Source organism: Talpa europaea (genome assembly GCF_964194135.1).
Source record: "Talpa europaea genome assembly, chromosome: 16".
NCBI classification, from domain to species: Eukaryota; Metazoa; Chordata; class Mammalia; order Eulipotyphla; family Talpidae; genus Talpa; species Talpa europaea.
Window position 1 is genome coordinate 47559233 of NC_140084.1, and position 27055 is coordinate 47586287.

Genomic DNA, 27055 nt, shown 5'->3' on the forward strand with positions numbered 1-27055 from the left:
TTGCCCCACCCCGCAGGTTCACGTGGAGTTCCCAGGACCCAGGACACCCCCAAGGCTCATTCCGAGGATGCTATCTATGCTTCTGAGATTAGAACAGGATCATGCGGTGGTTTGATGCCTTCAGACAACAGAAATGGACTCTTCCAGTACCCTTTGCCCCAAATTTCTCAATAGCCCGTGGCGCTGGGGCTTCAGCGGCCTTGCTTTCCCCGAGGCAGTCGGCCAGGCCAGCGGGCTTGTGGGGTGCAGGGGGGCGGTGGCGAACGCCTGGTCCTTGCCTTTGCCCAGCGTTCTCCTATACTAGGTCCCACCCTTGCTCTTGACTCACAATTTTGATTTGGTATTTGCTGTAAGTGGTGGTTGCCTGAGGTGCTAATTAGGGATTTTTGGTGAAAATACAAATTGAAAGGTGGTTAAAACCCCAAGTGTAGTTTAACTCCCAGTTTCGTCTCGTCCGAGCTCTGTGACCTTGGACAAGTCATCCACCCTCGCCGGACCTCCCTTTCAGCCTCTGCACCGCAGCTCCTGCGCTGACATCCCGGGGCTCCCGTAACTCGGGTCCCCACGGCTCGGCGGCTGGCGGGGGAGGGGTTGGGTGTCTTCCTGGAAGAGGATTTAAGGATTTCGGGGGTGGAGAGGAGGGAGAAAGGGGAACAGAGAAACGCTTGCGCAGTAAACACCTCCCGCTCGCTTGCCCCTCCCAGCCCCTTCTCTGCAGCAGGGAATTGCAGGCGTCGCTCCACCTATCCCTGCCCAGCTGAGTGGCAGCCCCCCCTCAGCGTGCCTCGGCTCCACTCATCGCCCGCCTCCCGCGCCCACAGCCGCCCAATCGGGGGGAGGAGTAGGATGAATCCGGCGAATCCGCGGCGCCTGCGGGGGCGATCTTGCTGTCCATTGGCCCCAGTCAACTCAAGTCCCGCCTCCTCACACCCGCTCCCCCGCCTTCCCGCACGTCAATCCCGCCCTTCTAGGAGGACGGCCAGATCCAATCACCATCGGACCTGGCCCGGCCGCGGGGGCGGTCCTACAGGACGTCGGCGAACTCCGCCCGTCTCTGGAGCAACGTCCCCCTTCCCCCGCTCCCGAACGGAAATAGCGGAGCGCTGGACCAATGGCGACGGCGTGCCTTTGTGCAGCGACCAATGAGAAAGGGAGCGGGGGTGGGCCCCGGTCTGAGCGGCGGGCAGCCCAGCCAATGGACGACTGAGAACGCGAGGCGGTGGAGAGAAAAGGAGGGGCTAGGGGGTGGTGCTGAGGCCTGCCAGCCCGCCCGCCCGCCCGCCCTCCCCCCCTGGCCGGCTCGGCTCCTCGGCGCTGCCTGGGGTCCTTTCCTCCCGGTCCCCGCCTGCCAGCCCCCGCTGCGCTGTGCCCTGCCCGGCCGGGCCTGGAGCCGACACCACCGCCATCATGCCGGCCGTGTCCAAGGGCGATGGGATGCGGGGGCTCGCGGTGTTCATCTCCGACATCCGGAACTGTGAGAGCGCGGCCGGGGGACACCGGAGGCGGGGGGAGCGTGGAATGGAGGGGCTCGGGGGCTACCGAGGGGCCCTGGGCGGAGAAAGCTGTTGCGGTCGCAGGGGGAAGGGAAAGAGAGGCCCCCAGGGGAACTTGGGGGTGGGGGGAATGGACGGGCTGAGGGTGTCATGGAGTGGCTCCGAGGTGACGACATGGGTGGCTGGGGCGTCCGGGAGGGTCTTAAAGGAGAGGAGGCTGGGGGGATCCTGGGAATGGGGGCGTAGGGGTGTCCCCTGGGAATGATGGAATGGCGGGGCGGGGGGTCGTGTGAAAGACGGAGTCGGAGGAATCCTGCTGTCGGTGGAGAGGGAAGGAGGTGCATGGGTGGGGAGTCCCCTGTGGAGAGATAGTGGAAGGAGGCCAGAGGGGACCGGGAGGACGTGAAACACAGGAAGCCTGCTGGGGCCGGGCCGAGGTCTTGGGTGAGGGGGTGTCATAGCGGGGAAGGGCCTAGATAGGTCCCCAGGCTCTGGCTAGTGCTCCGGGTCCTCGGAGCCATGGAGAGTCCAGCGGCTTGGGGAGGAGGCCTGGGCAGGTGGAGGGCTGTAGGAGGACCCTGGTGAGGGGGAGAGGGGCTCTGCCAGGGAGGATTGTTTAGGCGACATGGAAACCACTAGAGATGGGGGCTGGAGGGGTTACGAGGGGATGGGATTCCAGGGGCTATGCAGCTGCAGGTGGAGAGGCTTGGGTGAGCCTGAGACACAGGGGGTGGCTGGAAAGGCGGGCACGTGATAATGTGGGGGCTTGGGGAGTGTGCCAGAAGGGGGAGAGCCCAGAGCTCAAAGAAGGGGTCAGTGAGGGCCTTGGTAGAGAGATCTGGAAAGCTGCGTTCTGGGGGTGGGGAAAACCTGGTCCCAGATAGGGGCCAGGGAGCCAGCCATTCCTGAGTCTGGAACCCTTTTCCCGTCTGACCACATCAATACGGGGACAGTGATCACCAGCAGGAGAGGATTGTTGTGACCATGAGGGGTCTGACGCCAAGTCAGCTCACAACTCCTGGGAGCGGGTGTTGGTGTTTGCAGCTGCTGAGAGCTTCGGTGGCCGCATCTGCGTGGGCTCTGGGGTCAGTCAGCCCTGGGTTTGAGTTTGAGCCTCGTCACTTCCTAGCCGTGTGACCTTGAATGAGGGACTTCTCTCAGTTTCCTCATCTGTCAGGAAGCTCCGCTGCTGGCACCTTCCTGAAGAGGTGGTAGTAATAGAACGTAGGGGAGGGAGGCTTTCTCACATTCCAGGCAGCAGATCCATCTCGGCTACTGTGGTTATTCCACTGCAGCTCAGGAGCTGTCTCTGCTGGGTCCCCAATGATTACCTTGAAATTTAGTGGGGCTGGCAGGATCTGCCCACAGTAGCTGCTCAGTGAGCAGCAGGGATAGAAACTGTTGAGTCCTATGAGCACTGTTATGGTTGGTAGGAAAGGGGCGGAGCTCTGGAGACTTTGGCTTCGGGTGGAGGGGGTGTCAAGAATAGGTGTGCACGGCCTCTGATATCTACAAAAGCAAAGAGGCTCCAGGCAAGTCCCTCATCCTCTCTGAGGCAGGTTTTGTCAGCTCAAGCCCCGCTGATGAGCACATCTTGCCTCAGAAGCCTCATTCGTTCGTGCATTCATTCATTCCACACATACTTTTTGATCGCTGCAGTGTACCAGACTGTTCCCTACGCTGGGGCTACACCAGGGAACAAGAATCCCGCCCCCTGGGCTCTCCCGTGCTGTGCGGGTGATGGAAAGTAAACACGGAACCCCCGTAGCTGGTACAGTGTCAGCCGATGATTGGTGCTGTGAGAAACATTCAGGAAGGAAACCAGAGCTGGGGACCAGGACACTAGGGTGCCTGCGATGATCTTAGTGAGGAGGCGACAGTGGAGTGGAGGGCGAAAGTGAACCCTGTGGATCTGGGCGGCGAGAGGAGGCCAGATCTGGGAAAGGGCAGCGCGGGCCTGAGACTGCAGCACACTCAGCTCAGCGTGTGTGTGCTCAGATAGAGGTCTGGGGGGACGCAAGTGGCTGGAGCCCAGGAGGGAGGCGAGAGAACAAACACCGCGGGAGAGGCAGGAGATGGGGCCAGAGGGGCCTGAGGGTGGAGTGGGGCTTTGAGCTGTGCTCGTCCGTGGAAGCGAGGCAGCAGGGAGGTTGTGCGCACGGGAGGGGCAGGAGCTGACCAGTGGTTTAAAATAATTCCTCTGGCTGCTGTGAAGGCAGCAGCCTCAAGCAGTAGGAGCGGAAGCGGGTGATCTCGTGGGGGGCTGCTGCAGGCTTGCAGGTGACATACAGTGCTGGCTTGATTTGAGGGAGAAGGGAATGGTGAGATGTGGCTGGATTGGGGACACGTTTGGAAGGATTTGCAGAGGGATTGGATGGTGGGACGGGTGAGAAGGAAAGAGACACCAGGGTGGGGTCACCCCAGGACCACAGAGGAAAGCCACAGGACAGAGGAGAGACTCGGGCTGGGGCGCGTGGAGGTAGTTCTGGCAGATGAATTGGGGCTGGACTCAGGGATTCATTTGCTCGTCCTTTCTTTGCATAGCAAGTGTGTGTTGCTCCCCTCCCCGTGAGGGGGCTGGTACAGCCCAAAGTACCAGCTGTCCCTCTCACGCTTGTAAACCCATGTTTATGTCAGCATTGTCCATGGTAGCCCCCAAATGGGAACAATCAGATCACTGCCAGCAGATGGACAGATAAACAGATGCAGTCTAGCCCCACGGTGGAATATTATTTGGCTGTGAAAAGGAACGGTGTTCTGATATGTATGGTTGAACCTTGAAAACCTCATGCTAAGTGAAAGAGACCAGACCCAAGAGGCCAGATTGTCGGATTCCCTTTTTAAAAAAAAAAAAAAGAAAAGAAAAAAAGATTTGCTTGTTTATGCAGATAACTGGGGTGTAGGCCAGAGGTGTAGGGGGTAAGAGGATTTACCAGAGACAGAGTGGGGAGCAGAACAGGCAGATCTACTGAAATACACTGCTGAGGGGAGCAGCGGGTGAGGCAGGACAGGTCAGCTGTGCCATGTGGGTAGCTCCCTGGCCAGGGATTGAACTCAGGCCGCAGTGGCTGGCAATAGCTTGATAGTGCTGAGTCTTTAACCCCTGCGCCACCAGGGAGGCCCTAGGTTTCCTTTTCTATGAAAGGTCCAGAACAGCAAATCCATAGAGACCGGAAGCGGATTAGTGGTTGCCCCGGGGGGTGGGGACGGAATGTGGAGTGACTTAATGAGTACAGGGTGTTTTTCTTATTTTTTGGGGGAGGTTGGTGAAAATGTTCTGGAATTAGGTATTGGCAATGGTTGCACAACATTGTGAAAATACTAAACCCCTCTGAATCGTGTGCTTTAAAAGGGTGAATTATGGTGTGTGGGCTGTATCTCAATATTTTTTTTTTTAACGTGGAAAAAAATTGGAGAGCTCTGAAGCGCAGCGGGGGAGAGGGCCACAATGGCCGCTCTGTCCTGTGTGACTGCTCAGACCACATGGAGGAGTGAGCTGGGCCGGGGAGGTGCGGAAGATCTGTGGAGGCCGAGGACAGCAAGTGCAAAGGTCCTGAGGTCTGGTCTAGACTCAGCGCAGGCCCATGGGGCTGGGGTGGAGAGGGATGGGGTCTGAGGTTGGGGGTGCCGGCAGAGGTCAGCTAGGTTTGGTCCCTAGCGCTCTGGAGAGGGACTTGAGCAGGAGTGAGGGGGAAAGAAGGGATGAGGGAGGTGGCCGGGGCAGTGCCCAGAGAAAGCAGATGTGTGCGTGTGGAGCCATCCTGCTGGAGGATCTGAAGTCCACAGAGGCCAGGAGAAGGATCCAGAAGGAGGTAAAAGGCAAGCTTCCAGAAGGAGGGCTCCGAAGGGCAAATTCTACAGATAAGAAGGGGAGAGGTTGAGACTGGGCCCAGCTTGAGGGTGTGGTCTGCCCTGTCTAGTGGAATCCTGCCTCCTGGCCTTTATCTGACTGCAGCTCCCCAGGGCTGTGGCTGGGGCGCTTCCTCTCCTGGGCCCCAGCGCCTCCCTGCCGGAGGAGAGTGTGAGTGAGGGAACGGAAGGGTGTCTGGGCTGTCACCTTTCCTAGCGCTCACCCCATTTTGACCTTTATCCTTTGTGAGATCTCCCCCAGCCCCTGGCGCACAGGTCCCATGTGACCTGTCCCTGCTCCCTGGCTCCTTCCTCTGCAGGACCCGGCCCACCGGAGTCCTGGGAGATGTTTGCTGGTGGCAGGAAGGTGGTGACTGACTGTGCCCACCCTCGCTGTGCACCCTTCGAGGGCCTGGCACTGTGAGTGCCAAGCCTGCGATGCCCCAGCCCCGGGAGCGCACATGTGTTTCCTTGCAGGGAGACCCTCGCACACAAGGACATGCACCTAGCGTCTGGGCATCCGGGTGGGGCACTTAGTGCTGGGAGGACGCAGCAGGGAGGCGGTGTGGGGACAAAGTTGGGGATGGTGCTTTTAAACTTGTGGGCAGAGACTCTGGAATGGTGGAGTGGGTGAGCCCTGGCTGCACAGTTCTGGAGGAGAACATTCCAGGCACTGGGAAGGCCTGTGCATCGGCTCTGAGGCAGGACTTTGCTTGGAGGGCAGGAGGAACTATGAAAGGGGTGCAGGGTGAGCAACAGGGAATTGGAGGACTGGATGGTGCAAGGCCTGGCGGGCCAGGGGACAACTTAGCTTTTCCTAGAGCCAGACGGGGGAGAGGATTCAACTCTGGGGTTCACCGGCGCCTCCTCACAGCTATAGAGAGACCAGAAAGAGTAGTTATCGCTTGGAGAGTCTCCAGCAAGCGCGTGGCCTTGACTCCCTTACCACCACCCACTCCCCCCACGGCTTCTGCTTCAGTCTTGAGTTGCCTGCCACCAGGCACTGGTGACAGACAGATCCAGGCCCACCCCACTGCTAGCCATGTCCCCTCCGCCTCAGTGGGCTTTCCACACCCGCCAGCTCTGCTCCAGACCCTGCAGATGTGCCTCCCTGCCCTGGGCTGCCTTTGTGATGGGGCTGAGGGCACAGGGATCAGCCCCAGGGCTGTGCTGCAGGGGGGCTGGTGTGGGCCTGAGTGGAGCTGATAAGATGTTTTCAGGGGTGGTGACTCCAGATAATAGAAGCCCTATCCCCCAGCGCCCTCATGCAGCCGCGACTGGAAGTTCAGATTTTCCAGCAGCCTTGCTATACAAAGAGCAAACCAAACTAGTGAAATTAATTTGAATGTTACCTGTTTACCCCAGAGCATCCAGGCCATCATTTCCCACACGTAATCCATGCTTTTTAAAAAATTTATTTCATTTTATTTATTTTATACAAGAACCAGGGTACAGGCCAGATGTGCGGGGGGTGAGAGGATTCAGCAGAGACAGAGCGGGGAACAGAACAGGCAGACTGACTGAAATCCACTGCTGAGGGGAGCAGCAGGTGAGGCAGGAGAGGTCTGCCACACCATGTGGGAATCTCCCTGGCCGGCAGGGAATCACCTGCGCTGCAGAGGCTGTGGACAGCTTCACAGCACTGAGCTCAACCCGTTGCGCTACTGAGGAGGCCTACATAATCAGTGCTTTTAAAATGATGAGTGTGGTTGTTGATGCCCATCTCCACTCAGAGGCGTTATTTTCTTTTTTTTTTTAAAGATTTCTTGGGCCTCCCTGGTGGTGCAGGGGTTAAAGTCTCAGCACTATGAAGCTTATGGGCAGCCACTGCGGCCTGAGTTCCATCACCTGCCAGGGAGCTGACCCACAGGGCACAACAGACCTCTCCTGTCTCGCCCACTGCTCCTCTCAGCAGAGTATTTCAGTAGATCCACCTGTTCTGCTCCCCACTCTGTCTCTGGTGAATCCTCTCACCCCCCACCTCTGGCCTACACCCCAGTTTTTGTATGCATAAAAAATAGACCTTTAAAAAAAATAATGACTTTATTTTTGTGTAGAAGAGCTGGGGTACAGAGTTGCGGGGAGTGAGAGAACTCACCAGAGACAGCGTGAGCAGAACAGATGGATCTGCTGAAATCCATTGCTGAGGGAGCAGCGGGGAGACAGGAGAGGTCTGCTGAGCTGTGTGGGTCAGATCCCTGGCCGGGGATCGAACTCAGCTGCAGTGGTGATAGTGCTGAGACTCAACTCCTAGGCCAGCAGGGAGGCCCCACAGGCATTATTTTCTTCGGCAGCGCTTGCTGTGTACCAAGAGTGTGGAACATTCTGGTAGAAAAATTAGATTCATGAGTTGCCCAAGGTTCTCCAAAAATACTTTTTCCAGGACCTGAATGGAGGAGCAATTTTTAAGTTTAAGTTTATGAAAGGAAGTGAGGAATTCGCCCCTCTGCCATGCTGGACAGTGAAGGGCCGGGGCTGAACCTGACCCTGGTGCCGGGCCAGCCAGCATCACCTCCCAGTGCCCCCTGTGAGGTCCCAGACAGGAGGGACTTGTGTAGGAGACACGTCACATTGTGCCCCGTTCGGGGTGGGCATCTTCGGCACCTTGCGTTGTGCACAGTGGTGTCTGCACAGTCACAGGGCTTATAATGAGGAAATGCCATTGCCTGTGTCACCCCCGTGAAACGTTTTATGGGGTGACTACCCCGATGCCAGGCTGGGCTCTCCCCAGCCAGAGCTTTGGGGTCGGGTGGGTCCTTAGCGTTGCCAGCTCCTCCCTATAGCCGGAGGGTGGTCTCCTTTGCACCCACCCCTCAGGACACCCAGCAGCTCCGGAGGGGCCTGAACCTTCCAGGCTCACAGGGAGGTACGGCTCTGGCTCCCAGTGGCTCCGGCCTACAGTCCCATGCCCGCCGTCACCCACCCAGAGTGTGCCCTCTGGCTGCTGGTTGGTCCTTTTCGGCCTCATCTGTGGATCCTCAGATCCCAGGAACCCTGCACCAGGAAGTCTTTTAGCCCTGTTGCGTTTGCCTCTGACCAAGTACTCGTCATGGCCCCTGTCGGCCTCCGCTCCAGTCCAGGAGTTCCCCAAGAGCGAGGCAAGTGTGAGGCCTCCCTGAGTCTGGCCCAGGGAATGTTTGAGGGTAAGGAGATGCTTTAAAATGCTTTAAAAGCATGCTTGTATGCTTCCCATGATGGGGAGCTCATCCCTGTGCAGGCGGCCCCTGGGGACCCTTGGCTGGTTCTGCCCAGCGGCTCCAGTGCCCTTCTCCCTCAAGCCCCGAGTGCCGTCCCGGGCACCCAGCCCGTTTCTGGCCTCTAGACCTCGGCAGTGGCTGTGCCTTCGGACAGGCTGCCCTCCCTCTGGGCCCACATCCCTTCTCTTTTGGAGACCTGATGCTCTGCGAATTCTTTTCTGTGATGAAGATAGCATCAGAGGGAGGTGGGTAAGTAAAAGTCTGTTTAAGGAAGAAAATACATGTTTTAAGTGGCCTTTAAATGGTCCCTCTCTGATGCTGTCTTCTGTGTAATTGGTTTACTTCCCTATTAGAATATATTTATATCCCAGGCTATTACTTTATGGAGATGCATTTATGTGTGTGGAAATAGCAGCTCTCCGGAGAAGCCCACAGGCCACAAGTAATGAGCTCGCCGGATTTTCTCGGCCTGCCCACAGCTGCCAACCAGGCCCCCAGAGGCAGGAACAGCATCCCTGTCTCCAAGCCACCCCCACCCCCGCGCCCCTCGTCCCCACCCCTCTGCTGGGTCACGCAGCATCGTAGATTGGTTTGGCTGTTTCTCAAAGCTTTTAGCAGAGGTTTAACTGGGGCTCTGAGGGTCTCTGGCCCCAGCGCCTTACCCGCCACGCGGCTGTCCACCCATCTGGGAAGTCCGGCTGCTGGGTGTGGTTCACAGTCCATTTCTAAAAGATGTTTTGGGTTTTGTCTCTTGGGTGCCTACAGAGTAGTTTCACAACAAGTCTTTGGAGCAATTTAGAACAGAGCTCGGACTCGGATGGGCCTGAAGCCCCTCTCTAACTCCCACTCCTGCCCTGCTCCCAGAAGGAATCCTGGCCCCCTCAGCCCCCTTCAAGCATTCTCGCCCATGAACCCTCCTCATCTTTCATGGTCTTCAGGTGTCCCTCCTCCTGCAGCCCCCACCAAGGCCCACGTTGTTCCTGGGCGACCTCTATCAGCAGCTCTTGCTCAGGTGTGGGGACAGCCTGGCCCCTGCCCCTGCCCGGGCAGGAGCCGGATCCGATCAGAGGTAATAGTTGGCCTGGGTCCCGGGTGCCAGGCATGGCTCGGCTCAGACCCAGCGGACAGGGCCTCTGGGCCCGTGTAATTAATAAATGAAGGATCAGATGACCTCTGGGGCCACATGGGCCGGTTCAGGCTGCTCACTAGGGACTCACTTCATCAGACACCCCATGCTGGACCCCAGGCCCTCTGCCCCTTCCTAAGGACAAGTACTTATTTTTTTTGGCGTAAGAAGAGCAGAGGTGCAGGGAGTAATAGGCCACTTTGCCATGAAGGACTGTCAAGGTGGTAGCATTGACACTTAACCCCTAGGCCACCAGGGAGGCTCACCCTCTTAAGGGTGAGTGCCTTCATTGAGCTCGGGCACTCAGCCCTTGGAGTGTGGACTTGCCACCCAGAAAAAGTGGCAGGCCCTTGGGCCTCCCTGGTGCCACAGGGGTTTAAATCTCAGCACTATCAACCTTTCACCAGCCACTGCTGCCCAGGTTTGCTCCCCAGCCAGAGTGCTGACCCACATGGCTCAGCAGACCTCTCCTGTCTCCCCGCTGCTCCCCTAGCACTGTATCTCAGTAGATCTGCCTGTTACGCTCCCTGCTCTGTCTGGTTAATCCTTTCACTCTACACCTCTGGCCTACACCCCAGTTCTTGTATGCATAAATAAAATCTTTTTTTTTTTTTTAGATTTATTTATTTATTTATACAAGTACTGGGCACAGTCAGAAGCATGGGAGGATGAGAGAATTCACCAGAGCCAGAGCGGAGAACAGAACAGGCAGACAAAGTACACTGCTGAGGGGAGCAGCGGACCGCAGGAGAGGCCTGGGATCGAACCGGCGCTGCAGAGTCTGCAGGCAGCTTCGCAGCCCAGCGCTCAACTGCTGCGCCACCAGGGGAGGCCCCATAAATAAAATCTTAAAAAAAAAAGGCAGGCCCTGGCACTGTCCTCACAGAGCTTCTGGAGTGGTCTGGAAGGCAGGAGCTCAGATGGAGGTGACAGACCAGGTGGGAGCCCAAGGGTGGCCCTAGAACTGCTCTGTCTTCTGGGCATGTATTGTGAGTGAGAGGGGTGGTTTTCTACAGTAGCTACGTTTTTTTTTTAAGTAGAAAGAAACAGACTCTAGAAGACAGATGGTAATCAGAGGGAGCTTCTTGGAGGAGGTGACAGCTGAGCTTGAGGGAGCTTCCCTGGAACTTGGGAATAGGAGCTGAGGAAGGACCTCTAAACAGGGGAGCACATAACCCTCGCTCATTCATGCATTCATTCGCTTTGGCATGCATTTGTTTATTCATCCATCGGTGACTTATTTCTGGCTAGGCCAGCAGTGCTGGGGGCTGGTGCACTCGTCAGAGATATGGGTGGGAACAGGAGCGCCCATGGAAAGAACAGTTTAGAGACCCTGGAGGGAGGAATGAGGTGTTTCTGGAGTGTGTGTGGGGTCAGACACCAGGAGCCATGGTTCTCGCCTCCCTGAAGCTCCCAGGGAGAGTCTGCCCTTTCGGGGTGAGGATCCTACCCAAGGAACGTGAGAGCAGGTGGCTTAAATCCTCCGACCCTCACCACCTGCCCTGTCTTCTCCTCCCCAGGTAAGAGCAAGGAGGCGGAGATTAAGAGAATCAACAAGGAACTGGCCAACATCCGCTCCAAGTTCAAAGGTGGGCTGGGGACTGGATTCCTGGTCTGAGAGGGGAGGGACCTGGGCCTGAGATCCCTGGGGTTGCTACATGTGATCCTTCCTCATTTTTCCTCTCCTTTCCCCCTTCCTCTGCCCCCAGGGGACAAGGCCTTGGATGGCTACAGTAAGAAAAAATATGTGTGTAAATTGCTCTTCATCTTCCTGCTTGGCCATGACATTGACTTTGGGCATATGGAGGCCGTGAACCTGCTTAGCTCCAACAAGTATACAGAGAAGCAAATAGTGAGTCTGGGAGGAGGGTCTGGGGGCCTGGACTCCCATGTCTGAGAGCGGAGGGGGTTGCAGTGCAGGGTGAGGTTTGGGGCCTGGGTCTAATTAGCCACGAGGCTCCCAGCCCCCCCTTTCATCCTTCCCCATCCAGGGTTACCTGTTCATCTCCGTTCTGGTGAACTCCAACTCCGAACTGATCCGCCTCATCAACAACGCCATCAAGAATGACCTGGCCAGCCGCAACCCCACCTTCATGTGTCTGGCCCTGCACTGCATCGCCAACGTGGGCAGCCGGGAGATGGGCGAGGCCTTTGCCTCCGACATCCCTCGCATCTTGGTGGCTGGGTGAGACCTTGGAGCCCCGGGTGTGTGTGGGGGAGGGGGGAGACAAGGCTCAGGCAAGTTGGAGGCTCAGAAAGGTTGTGTCACCTACTCAGGGTCTCCCAGCAGGACGTGAGGCCGATGGGCTTGGAATCTGTGTGCTTTTAGGGCCACCCTCTGAGGCAGCCTCCCCACAGAGATGTGGGTGGGCTGTACCCGAGGGTGCCCATCCATTCATCCATCTTGGTCCTGGGCATCTGCTCTGTGCCATGCGCTGGAGGCGGGGAGGTAGCCGCGGCCAGGTGTGACCGTCCAGAAGGGCATGGCCCTGATGCAGGCGTGGCCTTTGGGAGCGAGAGTCTCTGCAGCTGCAGTGTGGGGAGTGAGGGGCAGCACTTGTGGTGAGAGCCAGCAGGGGCAAGGTTGGCTCTGCCGTTTTCAAGGATGGCCGCACCTGGCGTGGCTGATGGTAGGCTTGTGCCCCGGCCACGCGGTGGACTATGTTCCCGACAGCTCTGGATGAAACCCGCCGTCAGTGTGGGTGAAAGCGGGAAGGAAACGGCGTTTATGTTTTCACCAGCAAGCGGGGAGTCACATGCTCACAGGCCACAGGCTGGGGGGACACTGGCGGCACCCGGAGATGAGCAGAGTGCCCAAGCTGGGGTCTGCTGAGAGGGCTTGTGCCGGCCTGAGGGACCCGGGGCGTCACTTTGGGAACCGCTTCTGCGGACAGAAGACAAAGCGTGTCAAGCGAGAGGCTCCGGAGGCCCCACTTCAAAGTGAGGGTGACCTAGAAATAAACCGCCCTGGGAGCTAGAAGCAAAATGACCTGTTTTGAACTGGCAGCCCACATACTGGTTTTCAGCCTGAGTTGTGCTACCTGGCGGGTCCCCAGATCCTGAAACCAAACTGGTAGTGCCCGTGCCTGACAGGGGCGAGCCAGCCCTTCCCAGAGAAACCCACCGTCCCGCAGGCCTCGGCGGCTGCCATGGCCAGAGCTCCCCGTCTCCCGAGTAGCTCCCGGCCGAAAATTACTCCACCCGGGCCGGGAGACGCCACGAGGGAGGAGCAGCCGACAGGACAGGGGAACGAGCCGTCGACCGAGTTTCCATGCTGTGTCCGCGGCTGTCCCGAAACGAGAGGACACTTTGAAAAAGAGGAGTAAGACGGCAGCGGCCCTGCGCGGGCGTGGCCGGCAGCCCTGAGAGCTGAAGGCGCGAAGCACCTGCTGTGGCGGACCAGACGGCCAGAGCCAGCGCTAGGAGGCCAGTAGGACAGAAGGAGGCCAGAGGACAGAAGAGGGAAGATTTCCAAGGGCGCCCAGAGAAAGTGATGCCCCGCGACGCAGCGTCCGGAAGGAGGGGGGAGAGACGCGGCGGAGGCGCTGCTGAACAGGTGACGCTGGGAAGGCCCCAGAAGCCATGCACGGGGCTGGCGCTCAGTTCAGGTGGCTTCCAGATTCCAGCCAGAAACCGAGCCTGGCGGGGCAGGGCGGAAGCAGGAGGCCGTCGAGAGGCCTGCTGCAGCCTGAGGCTCGGGATGGAGCTGCAGAGATAGTCGGGAGAGGGGGCCGTCTTCAGGCCAAGCCGACCGGACAGATTTCACTTGACATGGGCGACGCAACAGGAGCGGAGGTGACCTGGCAGGGCGGGTGCCGAGGGGGTACGACGGGCAGGACCGGGGCGGGTGGGGGGGTGGGTGTCGAGACACCGGCGTTGGCGTGGGCCGTGTCGGGCTTGGTCTGAGCGGACCGTGGGGTTGGACGGCAGGGAGTCGGGGCCAGAGAGAGAGGATGTGCCCTGGACTCTAAGAACAGTGCAGGTGCATTGGAACTTTCCACTTTTCAAAGCAACACAGGAAACTTATTTACCTATTTCAGTAACCGCCTGGCCAAGGTGTTTCCATCTGTGCCCCTGGGCACCTGATGGTGAGCCCCGAGCTGGCGTAACCTGAGGTGTAATTTACACACGTGTCACCTCGCTCCTCGGGCTCACGGGGTGGGGGTTGGGGGGCAGCCGCGGCCCAGGGCCTCTGTGCTGGAGGACATGGGTCACTCATGTGAAGTCCCTCGGGGAGGAGAGGAGAGGAGATGAGCAGAGAAGGGAGGCGACACGAGTCTGAGCCCTGGGATGTCCCAGTGTGCCAGGCCTTCCTGGGGAGGAGACGCGGGGCCAGCCACGGCTGTGCTATTGACACTTCCAGATAGGACGGTCATCGCCACTGACCTAAGTGGGACCAGGGTCCCTGGGCACTCCAAGCAGGGTCGAGGTAGAAGTGCTCCGGACCCTGGGAGTGGCCTTGGCAGTGACTGGGGCACCGAGGAAGCTTTCTTATGAGCAGATACTTTTTTCTTATGAGCAGATACTTTTTTCCTTCCACCCCCACGCTATACATTTTTAAACTGAGATAAAATGCGAGATAAAAGTCACGTAAAGTTCAGCATTTCAGCTGTTTGGAAGTATATACAATTCAATGGTTTTTGCTATAGTCACGATGTTACATAACCACTACTGCTATTTCCAGAATGTTCTCGGCAGCCCAAAATGAAACCCCGTGCCCATTAGCAGTCTCCGCACACTCTCTCCCAGCTTCAGGCAGCCACTAACCCGCCTGCCATCACTGGGCTGGCTTGTCCCCCGTGTCTTATCGATGGCATCGCGCACTGCGTGGCCTTTGTGTGTGACCAGGCTCACTCAGCGTCACGTCTTTGACATCTGTCCGTGTCACAGCCTGGGACATGGCCGCCTTCCCTTTCATGGCCCCCAGGAGTGATATTAACAATAACAGCCCGTGTCTGGGCGGCCACATTCCACGGACCCACTCACGGGGACCGCCCCACCGCCTGGCTTCGTGGGAACTGTCTGCAGCCCTCGCGCCCGTCCTAGGCGCGGTATCGCTGGGTCACGTGGTGTCCTGGCTCTTTAATTTTCACCTCCTTGTTATTTCTCTGAACGCTCCGCGAGGTTTCGCGTCCTCCCCTGGCAGTGGCCGCCCTGCCGCTGCCGTCAGTCCAGCCTCGCGCTGCACGGCCCGAGCCAGCGCGCATCCTGGCTTCGGAAAAACAAAAAGGGAAACGGTTACGGTTGAGTTCCCGCCCCTCTCGTGCCCGCCCTTCCCCTCCTCCCTCCTGGGCCCCCCAAACTTGATGATGCATTTCCGAGGCGGCTCTTGCCCTTTTGGTCTGGGCACACGCCCCTCTATTATGTGGTTTTGGACTTGACCTAAAGAGTCGCACAGTCTTTGTTTAATGCAACCACGTTGATAAACAGCTCTCGTTCCTTCCTTTGATGTTTGTCGATGCTTCCTTACCTGTAACAGGAAACGTGACGGGCCCCACCTCCTCGCAGGGCTGTGGCGAGGGCTCGGCCTGGACAGGCAGAAGTGCCTGGAGCAGCCCGGCCTGGAGCTCGCGGGCCAGGCGTGGGGATGGTGGGGAGGCGGCTGCCGCTCCTAGAGCATCATCTCGTGGTCAGACCTGCCGGTTTCTGCCTCTAACCCGACGGCCACAGGGCAGGGCCGGCACCTCAAACCCATCTCTGCGCCTTGCCCCAGGTGGGCGTGAGGGCGCAGAATTGCTGGCCGTGCTCGGCCTCACCCCACGTCCTCCCAGAGGCGGCCTGCCCGGAGGTGGCCCAAGGTGGCCTGGCCCCGTCCACCTGTGGCTGCAGCCTGAGGGCTCCGTCTGCCAGGCTGGTGCAAGGAAAGAGCCACTCGGTCGCCTCCGGTTGGGTTGCTGCAGCTGCGATGAGGGATGAGGACTGACCGTGACGGACAGTTCCGCTCCTGCAGACCCGCCTGGGGCAAAGCACAGGGTCGCGTTCAAGGTGAAGGCCCTGCCCCCGTCACCAGTGAGAAGCAAAAACCTGTCCTTCCTGGGAAGACCTCTGTCTGGAGGCCACAGCCTGGGTGTTCTCGACAGCTCAGAATCATCTCAGACCCCTACATGTAATCAAATCTTTGAAGTTCCCTTTGGATGTCGGGGAGCATGGTCACGGTTTCTGGGCATTAGGATGTGGGCGCCTCTGGAGGCTGCTGTTCAGCCTCCCCAGGCATCGTCTCTCTGCAGAGGGCAGCTGGGTTTCCACTCTAGGAACACTATGGGGGCTCGGAGGAGGTCGGGGATTTGCCAGAGGCCACATAACCTGGGGCTCCAGCAACGATCGGCCTTGTGGGCCCAGGGCCCCAGGCAGCGTCTCCCCCGGGTGTCTCATTAGCATGTCAACTCCATACGTCTGGTGTTGATCTTGGACTCATTGCCCCCTTTTCTTGCTCTGGGCCCCCACACAGCAAAGGGTGTTGCCACTCACCATGTCCCTCAAGTCAGAGTCTGGAGGGTTCCCTTGTGTCTCCCCTCCTCAGCCCACATCAACTCATGGCAGCTTGTTTTGGCCAAAAAGGTCCTGGAACGGACCCGCTCACTGCCCAACATGCATGACCCGGTATAGCATGACCCCAGGGTTTGGTTACAAGTCACTTGGTGAGAAAGTAGAAGATAAACTGCCTCCCGATCAAAGGGATGAGGATGTGTAGGTTTTGGGGACGGGAGTCGAGGACAGAGAACGAAGCAGTATGTTTTGCGGGCTGAGGGCAAGGAAATGTGACGTGGCGCAGCTGAGTGGCAGTCATGGGCGTCCACAGCAGGGAGGAGGCTCTTCTCAGATGGTTGGAGTTTTGAATCTCAGGGTGGGCCCTGTGCCCCTAAGCAGCCCCTGTACTTGGGGTGTCCCTGCCAGGGCAGTCCTGGGAGCTCAGCTCTAGGGCTAGTGGCTTCTGCTTCGCCGGGGCGGGTCGCCTTAGTGTTCTAGGCTCCAAAAGCAAATAAAGCCTCTCACGCAGGCTGTGTTCTTGCCCTTGTGGCCACCCAGCTAATTGACCTGCCCCCTCTGACCGCTTCACGTGGCCACAGAGGGACGCAGCCTGGGTCAGGTGACCCAGGACAGCACCGATTTTTGCAGCTTGTCGTGAAGACAGTAAATGAGCCGGGCTCGCTGCTGTCCAAGAGGACTGGGCCTCCCGGCTTGTCCCCCAGCAACTCCGTCTCCCCTCTGCACAGAAGCCCAGAGGCTCTGCCCGGCTCACCCTCTTCTGTTCTTCCAGCCCTCGACCCTCTGGCTGCAGCCACGCTGACCTCCCACCCCGCCACCGGTGCCTCCTGCCCTGGGGCCCGCAGACGGGCTGTCCCCTCTGCCCAGGATATTCTGAGCAGAGATTCTCGGGTGTTTTCTCACTAAGTTACCCACTTTGGGTCCCTCATCAGAGAGGCCTTTCTCTGGAACAGCGTGCCTGCTGCCTGCATACCCGCCTGCCCCGTTTGCGCCATAGCCGCCCCAGTAGTATCTGGCGTGAGCGCCTGCAGGGGCTGACTGCCTGGCTTGAACGTCAGCTCATTGAGGACAGACATTCGGACCAACACGTCCCCTGCTCTGTCCACAGCGCCCGGCGCCCAGCAGCGCCAGTAAGTGTTCAGTCCCCCGCGGTCACGGCCTGGCTGGGTGCGCTGCCAGGCCCTGCCCGTAGACCGCGAGGCCATGGAGATGTGCCCGTGTGGAGGACGAAGCAGCTGAGCCTGGGCCCTGGCTCCGCAGCCCTGCTCGTGGAGCAGGTAGTGGGGGCGGCGTGCCGGTCCAGGGTGGCACTGAGCGCTCCCCCGCCTTGTGCCCCCACAGGGACAGCATGGACAGCGTGAAGCAGAGCGCGGCCCTGTGCCTGCTGCGGCTCTACAAGGCCTCGCCTGACCTGGTGCCCATGGGCGAGTGGACGGCCCGCGTGGTGCACCTGCTCAACGACCAGCACATGGTGAGCCGGTGCTGGGAGAGGGGACTCCTTGCCCACAGTTACCCCGCAGGCCCCGGGGCGATTCCCACCATCCTGCTTCACTTGGCAGAGCTGTCTTAGGGCTTCCCATGTCCCCCTTGGTTGTTGTGGGTTTTGAAGAAGCCGTGAGAGTTTGCACTGAGGGCTGCTGCCCTACGCCAGCCCCGCCACTCGGTATCCCCTGGCTGCAGGCCCCGGGCTCCCCATTCTTTTGATACCCACCCAGATGACCGGGGCTCCCCACTCTGCCCTGACACCCACCTGATTGCTCCAGACCCCGCGTCTTTCTCCGTCTTCACCCAGGGACCTCGAGACCCTGGTCCAGTGTCCCCAGTATCCACCCAGCCGTACAGAACCTCCTTCCTTCCCTGACGCCCACCTGGCTGTCCAGGGATCTTGTCCAGAGTCCCCAGCGCCCACCTGACAGCTCAGAAAATCCCAGCCTCTGTCTCTGGCACCCAGAGATCGCCACAAAGCCCACTGTGGGCCCAGCCAGTGCCGTCCCCAATACTCCAAGCCCCTCTCAGTCCCCACCCACCCTCAGGGCTCCCCCAGATTCGTGAGCCCTCCCAGGGCCTCTCCAGACCCCCAGGCCAGTGCCACCATGTCCATGGGCTCTGAAACGCCCACTGAGACCCCTTGCACACCTGCACCTGCTTCTCAGTCTACTCAGACCCACAGTCTACTTCCCACGTGACCCTGCTCGCTGCCCCTGCAGGGCGTGGTCACAGCCGCTGTCAGCCTCATCACCTGTCTCTGCAAGAAGAACCCAGACGACTTCAAGACGTGCATCTCCTTGGCCGTGTCTCGCCTGAGCCGGGTGAGTGGCTCTATTCCCTGGGTACCCCATGCTCTCTGAAAGGCCCTGGGTTAGTGTCCCCCAGCTTGGCCACTTGCTGGCTGTGTGGCCCTGGGCAGGTAGTTTCCTTTCACTGTCTGTTCAGTGGGGCTGGAACGTAGCAGGGCTGCTGGGCTGAGGGGTGGAACAGGGCCTGGCCTGCAGACACCCTGGGAGGAAGAGCGGCTGTCCTGACCTTCTGTGATACCTATCCAGATGACCAGGGCCCCCCACTCTGCCCTGACACCCACCTGATTGCTCCAGACCCCCTCCACCTCTTTCTTCCTCCTGCTCCCGTGCACCTCCCTTTCATGCCTTCCTTCTGCTCTCCCGGCCCCCTGCCCTGTCCTGGGAACACGCCCGAGGGCTCCCTTGACCCTGGCTGTGTGGGCAGGTGCAGGGCGCTGGGGTGAGCGTGCCCCCTGGGCCTCCTTTCCTCTTGGCAGGAGGGTTGTGTGGCTGTTCCACCCCCCAGTCACATTGTCCTAAGAGGGGTGGCTTGTGCTGCTGTGCAGGTAACTTGGGGCCCATGGGCCCCCCAGACAGGCAGTTACCCTAGCCTGGAAATCTGGGAAGTCTTCCTGGGGGAGGAGGTGATTCCTCAACTGAGACTTGGAATAAATGGGAATGTTTTCTGGGCAGGTGACCATGGAGAACCACACACCAGCCCTTCCATTCTCTCATGTTTCATTCACTCACCACACAGCTGTGTGCTGGCCGGTGAGGGAGACACAGACAGGCTTAGTGGGGTCAGGCAGTTACTGTCCAGAGGTGGATCAGAGCACAGTGGGTATGCTTCCGAGAGAAGGGGTTTTTACAGTTGAGTAGGAGTTTGCTAGGAGGCAAAACAGTCCTGTGCTCTCATTAATTTAATTCCCCACCTATTCCCTGAGTCCTTCTTGTAACTGGCCTTGTGTTAATTAGGCCAGGGGTTCCAGAAAAGGGTCAGAACCAGTTCCAGCCCCTGAGGGCGCCCAGGCTTGGGGCCAGCCACAAGGAACCCGTCTGCAGTGAGCCAGGAAGGCCTGTGCTGCAGCGGAGGTGGCCCGGGGTGCTCAGGCACAGAGCGGGAGCAGAGGCGTCCTGCCCCAGCACTGACACAGTCACCCACAGAGCGGGCCGGCTGCAGTGGCGCCGCGGGCCCCACGCCTCCTCTCTCCTTCCTCGGCCTCTGCTTCCTGGACCAAGACGAGCATTCACGTGGACTGCACCCCCTTTGGAGGTCATCCGGTGCCGTTGCCCTATACGGCCACCTGCCTGTGCCCCAGCCCACACCTTACCCCCTATTTTCTGCCCCCAGATCGTGTCCTCTGCCTCCACTGACCTCCAGGACTACACCTACTATTTCGTCCCCGCACCCTGGCTTTCGGTGAAGCTCCTGAGGCTGCTGCAGTGCTACCCCCCGCCAGGTACCACCAAGCCCACGGGTAGGGCCTGGGCGCGGGCTTCCTCTGCTGGCAGGCGGTGCCTGTGTCAGGAGCTCTGAGCCCTGGTCAGTGCAGAATGGCTCTGCAGGCGCGCAGCTGGAGGCAGGAGCATGGGAGTGTGGGGAGCTGCCCCCAGCCTGCAGGGCCCAGAGAATCAGATCACTGAGGTCTTGGTCCCCTGCTGTGGGCCCAGGCCCCTGCAAGGCTGCTGTGTGACCTTGGGGCTGTGGTCACCTGTTTACCCAATGGGGGTACCGAGGCTGGGAGAGGGGACCTCTTGCCCAAGGTTACCCTGTAGGCCCGGGGGCGATTCCCACCATCCTGCTTCACTTGGCAGAGCACTATTAGGGCTTCCCGTGTCCCCCTTGGTTGTGGGTTTTGGAGAAACCATGAGAGTTTGAACTGAAGGGGGCCCCACATTCTGGCTCCTTTCTCTGTCTTGTGGGTTTCCTGGTGGATTTGGTGCAGCTCTTTGCTGGAACACACCAGGCTGTTCTGTCTGCGTGGTGTCGCTGCGCATTCCGGGAGCAGCAGTGATGGGGCTGGCGGGAGCTTCTGCCTGGCATCTGTCGGTGGGGGCCGAGTTGTGGCTGTTGAATCCCCACCCCCAGCCCAGGAGCCCCACCATGTGTGTAGGTGGTGGTCTTTGGCTGAGAGGGTACTGGTAGCCATTGTTTTCTTCTGTCAGGGGGACTTGGCCCTTAGCCTGGTTTCGGGATGTCTCTAGGAAAGAGTCTTAAAGCTTTCTTTGCTCTGTGGGAAACCTTAGAACATTGGTGCCTCAGAAGGGGAAACTGAGGCTCATGGGGTGGATCCTCTTGCCCAGTGGGGTCAGAGCTCAGAGCCCAAGTCTGGGACCTGCCCGGGAAGACTGGGGAGCGCAACCCGGCCCCTCACTGCAGAGCTAACGCCCTTCCCAGGAAGCTGGGAGCAGGGCTGCGGCCCCACACCACAGGTGGTGGGTGGAGAGCTCAGTGGGGCTGCATTTCCGCAGAGGATGCTGCCGTGAAGGGGCGCCTGGTGGAGTGTCTGGAAACCGTGCTCAACAAGGCCCAGGAGCCGCCCAAGTCCAAGAAGGTCCAGCACTCCAATGCCAAGAACGCCATCCTCTTCGAGACCATCAGCCTCATCATCCACTATGACAGGTGGCGCCCAGGCCCGGGAGGGGCACGCTGGGGGAGGCCTGGACTCTTGGGGCTGAGGGAGGGTCTAGGGGCCTGGACCCCCGGGGCTGAGGCTGCATGTTGTCATTCGGACTCAGTGCCCCAGAGTCTGGGTCAGCAGGCATGGGCCTGACTCGAATAGAAGGCATGCATTGGGACCTGGGCCCTGCGGCAGGTGTGGGGTGCTGCCCCCAGTCACGCCCACCTGTGTCCCTCCCGCTGCAGCGAGCCCAACCTCCTGGTGCGCGCCTGCAACCAGCTGGGCCAGTTCCTGCAGCACCGGGAGACCAACTTGCGCTACCTGGCCCTGGAGAGCATGTGCACACTGGCCAGCTCTGAGTTCTCCCACGAGGCCGTCAAGACCCACATCGACACCGTCATCAACGCCCTCAAGGTGCCCCCTCAGCATCGCCTGGCCCCTGCGCCCTCCCAGCCTGTGTCCTTTGCCCCCTCAGAAGGGCTGGAGCTCAGAGGCCCTTGGGTGGCCAGCCCTGTGCGGGATGGGACCTACAACACCCCCTACCTGCTCCTCCCATAGACGGAGCGGGACGTCAGCGTGCGGCAGCGTGCGGCAGACCTGCTGTACGCCATGTGCGACCGCAGCAACGCCAAGCAGATCGTGTCGGAGATGCTGCGGTACCTGGAGACGGCCGACTACGCCATCCGGGAGGAGATCGTGAGTCCGGAGGGGCGGCCACACTGGGGGTCTGCTGGCGGGACCCGATCCCGCAAGCCCATGTCTCCGGTGGGCACAGCCACAGCTGCCCCTCCCGGCCGCAGGTGTTGAAGGTGGCCATCCTGGCCGAGAAGTACGCCGTGGACTACAGCTGGTACGTGGACACCATCCTCAACCTCATCCGCATCGCGGGCGACTACGTGAGCGAGGAGGTGTGGTACCGCGTGCTGCAGATCGTCACCAACCGCGACGATGTCCAGGGCTACGCCGCCAAGACCGTCTTCGAGGTCAGCACCACTCCCCCACGCTGGGTCACTCCTGCCACTGTCCTGCTTCCTTCTCCTCAGAGCCCGGCCTGGGCCTCCCAGGGGAGGGCTGCATGGCTTGGTTGGGGTGCCCAGTACTGGTTACTGGCCCCCAACCCGGCAGCTCTCCTTTCCCTCTGCCCCAGAAAAGGGGGTCTGTCCACCCATTTTACTCCCAGCGTGAGCAGATGCCAGTCACACAGCCACTGTGCCTTGGTTTCCCCACCTATAAACCGCCACCTCATAGTCTGAGCCTTCCACATGGTGACAGGAGTCGCGGGCCGGGCAGCCCCGAGCACCCCTCAGCCAGGCTTCACCCACCCCGTCCCCCAGGCGCTCCAGGCCCCAGCCTGCCACGAGAACATGGTGAAAGTCGGCGGCTACATCCTTGGGGAGTTTGGGAACCTGATTGCTGGGGACCCCCGCTCCAGGTGAGGAGTAAACACACACTTCTGAGGGGTCCAGGGTTTGGGGGACCCCAGTTATCACTGGGCTGGTGATGGTGGGGCACCAAGGAATACCCTTACCCCCACCCCGACTGGTTACCAACCATCCCAGCTCCCTAGAGCCTGGGGGACATGGCATGGTGACCCCCACAGCCCCGGGGTCGGCTAGGGCTCCCGGGGGCCTCCGAGGGTGGCAGCGTGTCTGCTGGGGCCCGGGCCGTGGGGCTGCCCGCTGACGCCCCTGCCCCCGCAGCCCCCCGGTGCAGTTCTCCCTGCTGCATTCCAAGTTCCACCTGTGCAGCGTCGCCACGCGGGCCCTGCTGCTGTCCACCTACATCAAGTTCATCAACCTCTTCCCCGAGACCAAGGCCACCATCCAGGGCGTGCTGCGGGCCGGCTCCCAGCTGCGCAACGCCGACGTGGAGCTGCAGCAGCGCGCCGTCGAGTACCTCACCCTCAGCTCGGTGGCCAGCACCGACGTCCTGGTCAGGCTCCATCCCCGCACCTCTCCCCGCCGCACCCGCGCCCGGCCGCGGCCTGGCCGTGCCCTGACCGCTGCCGCCCGCCCCGCAGGCCACGGTGCTGGAGGAGATGCCGCCCTTCCCCGAGCGCGAGTCGTCCATCCTGGCCAAGCTGAAGCGCAAGAAGGGCCCCGGGGCCGGCAGCGCCCTGGATGACGGCCGCAGGGACCCCAGCAGCAACGACATCAATGGGGGCGTGGAGCCCACCCCCAGCACCGTGGTGAGGCCCCCGGCGGCCACAGGGGCGGGCCGGCCGGGGCCTCACCTTTTCTCACTGTCACCTGCCTGTCCTGCAGTCGACACCCTCGCCCTCCGCTGACCTCCTGGGGCTGCGGGCAGCCCCTCCCCCAGCCGCACCCCCGGCTCCCTCGGGTGCGGGGAACCTGCTGGTGGACGTCTTCTCCGATGGCCCTGCTGCCCAGCCCAGCCTGGGGCCCACCCCAGAGGAGGCCTTCCTCAGGTACCAACCGCCCCGTGCCCTGCCCCGGGCCGCCCCTCCACTCACTGCGCCCTCCTGTCCCTGTCCTCTGTCCCCTGCCACTGCCTCTCCCTCCCTCTGGCCGCTCTGGCCTCTCTGCTGACCCTGGCCGCCCTTCGTCGTCCTTCCCGCCGCCGGGTCTCAGCCTGCTCTCCCTTCTCTCCTTCCCTCTTCCCTCTCTCTCTCTCTCTCTCTCTCTCTCTCTGTGTCTCTCTCTTCGGCCCTCTTGCTGCCTCTCTGGGATTGGCTGCCCGCCACGCCTGTCTTCTCTTGTCTGCTCTGGGATTGGACGGCCCAGCGAGCTGGAGCCGCCTGCCCCTGAGAGCCCCATGACTTTGCTGGCTGACCCGGCTCCAGCTGCTGAGTAAGGGGCGGCCTCGGGGCTGGGGGGCAGACTCTGATGTCCCCAGGGAGGGTTTGGGGACTGGGAACTCTCGTCAAGGGGTTCCTGATGAGCTGCAGAGGCGTGAGAGTTGGGGGTCCTCTGATGCAGGGGGGCAGGGATAGCGGACTTGCCAGGGTCCTGTTCCCGTTGGTGGCGACTGTCAGTCTGATTCTTGGCTTCTCTGAGGTTCTTTGGGGGAATCTGAGTGTGTGTCTGGGGTTCCTTTCAGTTCTTCCTGCCTCCCCCCCTTAGCTCTGGCCTTTGTCTCTAGCCTGCCGAGCCCCCCACCCCCCATCTCACCGCTTTGCTCCTTCAGCCCAGGTCCCGAGGATGTCGGCCCCCCCATCCCCGAAGCCGATGAACTGCTGAATAAGTGAGTCCCGGGAGAGGTGGGGCGGGGTAGGGCTAGGCGGGGAGCATGGCACAGGGCTCAGACAGGCACCCCTGATATCCTGAGCTCCCCACTGCCCTCAGGTTCGTTTGCAAGAACAACGGGGTCCTGTTTGAGAACCAGCTGCTGCAGATTGGAGTCAAGTCAGAGTTCCGGCAGAACTTGGGTGCGCCCGGGGTCCTCTGGGGACGGGGACTTGGGAGGCGGCAGGGGAGGGGGCTCAGGAACTGGGGTGGAGACATGCCTCCCACTCCCCCACAGGCCGCATGTATCTCTTCTATGGCAACAAGACTTCCATGCAGTTCCAGAACTTCTCACCCACCGTTGTCCACCCTGGAGACCTCCAGACCCATATCCTCAGCCTGGCCCAGCCCTGCCCCGCGGGTCTGCTTCCTGTCTGCCGGGTGCAAATCCTGGTCCTGCTTCCTGGCTGGAGAACCGGGCACAGCCACATCTGTACGTTCTGTCCCCCAGAACAGGGATGGCGGCGGTGGCCACAGGCATGTGGGGGTGTTCTCCCCTGCCCTAGGCCTGGGTTAGCCCCAGGCTGTCCCTCCCAGGTCCTGACCTCGTGTGCTTCATTGGCCTCCATGGCCCCCAGTCCAGCTTCTCCTGTGAGGGCCGGCTGGCCAGGACCTTCTGTGTAGACGGGGCTGGTCACCTTGCCCTGGTGAGGCCGCCCAGGCCCTCTGCCGCGCTCCACCTCCTCCCTGTGGGAAGGCAAGCCTGACTGGCACAGAGGACGTGCCTGGGCCACTCCCGCCCTCCCCCTCTGCCGGGCCCGGGTTTCTACACCTGCGCGGTTAGCTAGCTGAGACCCCCACACATGGTGGGCCTGCTCCTTCCTGCTTGCATCATCAGCATTTCCAGAGGTGGCCTGTGGGCTGCATGTTGTGCTGGGCAGGGCTGCAAGCCTCGCTGGGGTTGCAGACCTCCAGGTAGGCACTGTCTTAGTGTGGCCGCCCCGCTGACACACAGCAGGGGACATGGTCCATTTTTTTAGGTGAGCTTTCCCAGTCGCCCATGCTGCGAGCTGGGGTCCCCACTCTTCAGTCAGTGGACTCGCTCTTCTAGGTGCAGTGTGATGTGTGCCCTGCCAGGCTTCTGCCCTGCCCCCTGCGGAAGGCCAGAGGGGGTGCTTAAGTGGTGGGCAGAGGTTTTGCTTAGGGACTTTGTAGCTCGGCCTTGTGGGATGAGGCAGGGATGGAGGGCCAGGCCTGCTGGGGTGTTCTGAACCACCAGGGCCTCGCAGCAGGCTGAGACTTGCCCCCATATGCACCCCTGGCGCGCCCCCCATTTCTCTGCCTTCCTTGACGAGGCGCGCACAGCTGGCCGTGCAGACCAAGCGCGTGGGGGCTCAGGTGTATGGTGGGGCGCAGGTGCAGCAAGTGCTCAACATCGAGTGTCTGCGGGACTTCCTGACGCCCCCACTCCTGTCCGTGCGTTTCTGGTGAGTCCACTGGACCGGCCGGTGGGGCGGGGCTTCTGTGTGGGGGTGGGGCCTGAGCCCTCCTTCCTCTCCCCCAGGTATGAGGGTGCCCCCCAGTCCATCACCCTGAAGCTCCCGGTGACCATCAACAAGTTCTTCCAGCCCACAGAGATGGCGGCCCAGGACTTCTTCCAGCGCTGGAAGCAGCTGAGCCTGTGAGCAGTGGGGCTGGGCGCAGAGCCAAGGCTGGGGTCCGGGGTAGGCGGGGCAGGGCATCCAGGTCCCTAACGCAACCTCTCCCTGCTTCCAGCCCCCAACAGGAGGCGCAGAAAATCTTCAAAGCCAACCATCCCATGGACTCAGAAGTTACCAAGGCCAAGGTGAGAAAAGGGGACCAGGCTGGAGAGGTGTCCCTGGGCTAGATCCCAGCCCTGCCTACCTCTAGGTTTTGGGGAGCACTGGCTGCTTGACTGCCGAGTCTCTATTTTCCCATCTGTAAAGTGGGGCAGTTGTCACTCCAGGGGTTTTCAGTGCGGGTGCGGAGCTGGCCCTTTGACTGCCACCCCCTTCTCCCTAGCTCCTGGGATTTGGCTCTGCCCTTCTGGACAACGTGGACCCCAACCCTGAGAACTTCGTGGGGGCTGGAATCATCCAGACTAAAGCCCTGCAGGTGGGCTGTCTGCTCCGGCTGGAGCCCAATGCCCAGGCTCAGGTGAGTGGGGGCCTAAGAAGCCCTGTCGCCCTCCTATGGCTCCCCCATCCTTCCTGGCGCGCCCCTCCCTGCTCCTGTCCTTTCTTCTTTCCTGCCCCTGCCGCCTTCATTCCTCCCTCCCGCCCCTTCTGTCCCTGCATCCTCTCATCTTCCATCCCCTGCGGCCTCCTCCCTGAGCCTTTGTCCCCGTGTCCCCCCAGATGTACAGGCTGACCCTGCGCACCAGCAAGGAGACCGTCTCCCGCCACCTGTGTGAGCTGTTGGCCCAGCAGTTCTGAGCCCTGGACTCTGCCCCGGGGTGTGGCTGGTGCCGGGCGGCCCCTAGGACTGAGGCAGCTTTGGATGGGGCGGCGAGGGGACCTCCACTGGTGACAGGGAAGACCCCAGGGGTGGGGGGATGCCTGGGACCTTCCTCCGGCCTTTTGTATTTTTATTTTTGTTCATCTGCTGCTGTTTACATTCTGGGGGGTCAGGGGGAGCCCCCTCCCTCCCTTCCCCCCCCAAGCACAGAGGGGAGAGGAACCAGGGAAGTAGGTGCCTCCTCCCCTCCCACCCTGCCCCACTCGTCGTAGCCCCTCCCGCCTCCTCCCCGCCCGGGGGTCTTGTATTATTGTGAGCGAATAAACAGAGACGCTAACAGCCCC

General features: G+C 60.6%; 1 protein-coding gene across 3 annotated transcripts; it reads left to right on the top strand.

Moving 5' to 3' along the window:
• Positions 1-1407: 1407 nt before the first annotated feature.
• AP2A1 (adaptor related protein complex 2 subunit alpha 1) lies at positions 1408-27042 on the top strand (the record flags this gene model as incomplete). 3 transcript variants are annotated; one of them, XM_084257285.1, is made up of 24 exons in its annotated part: positions 1408-1474; positions 11186-11254; positions 11375-11517; positions 11657-11850; positions 17493-17622; positions 18359-18460; positions 19779-19887; positions 20900-21050; positions 21294-21462; positions 21607-21744; positions 21849-22031; positions 22383-22480; positions 22749-22980; positions 23069-23236; positions 23313-23476; positions 23793-23858; positions 24196-24252; positions 24354-24436; positions 24532-24623; positions 25599-25720; positions 25798-25914; positions 26010-26079; positions 26277-26411; positions 26612-27042. In XM_084257285.1, 24 exons carry the CDS (start codon positions 1408-1410, stop codon positions 26687-26689), a joined length of 2937 nt encoding a protein of 978 aa, XP_084113411.1. In that variant the 3' UTR covers positions 26690-27042. The 3 variants fall into 3 exon arrangements, with proteins under 3 accessions (XP_084113411.1, XP_084113412.1, XP_084113413.1); XM_084257286.1 differs by lacking the exon at positions 23793-23858; XM_084257287.1 differs by lacking the exons at positions 23793-23858; positions 24196-24252.
• Positions 27043-27055: the final 13 nt, after the last annotated feature.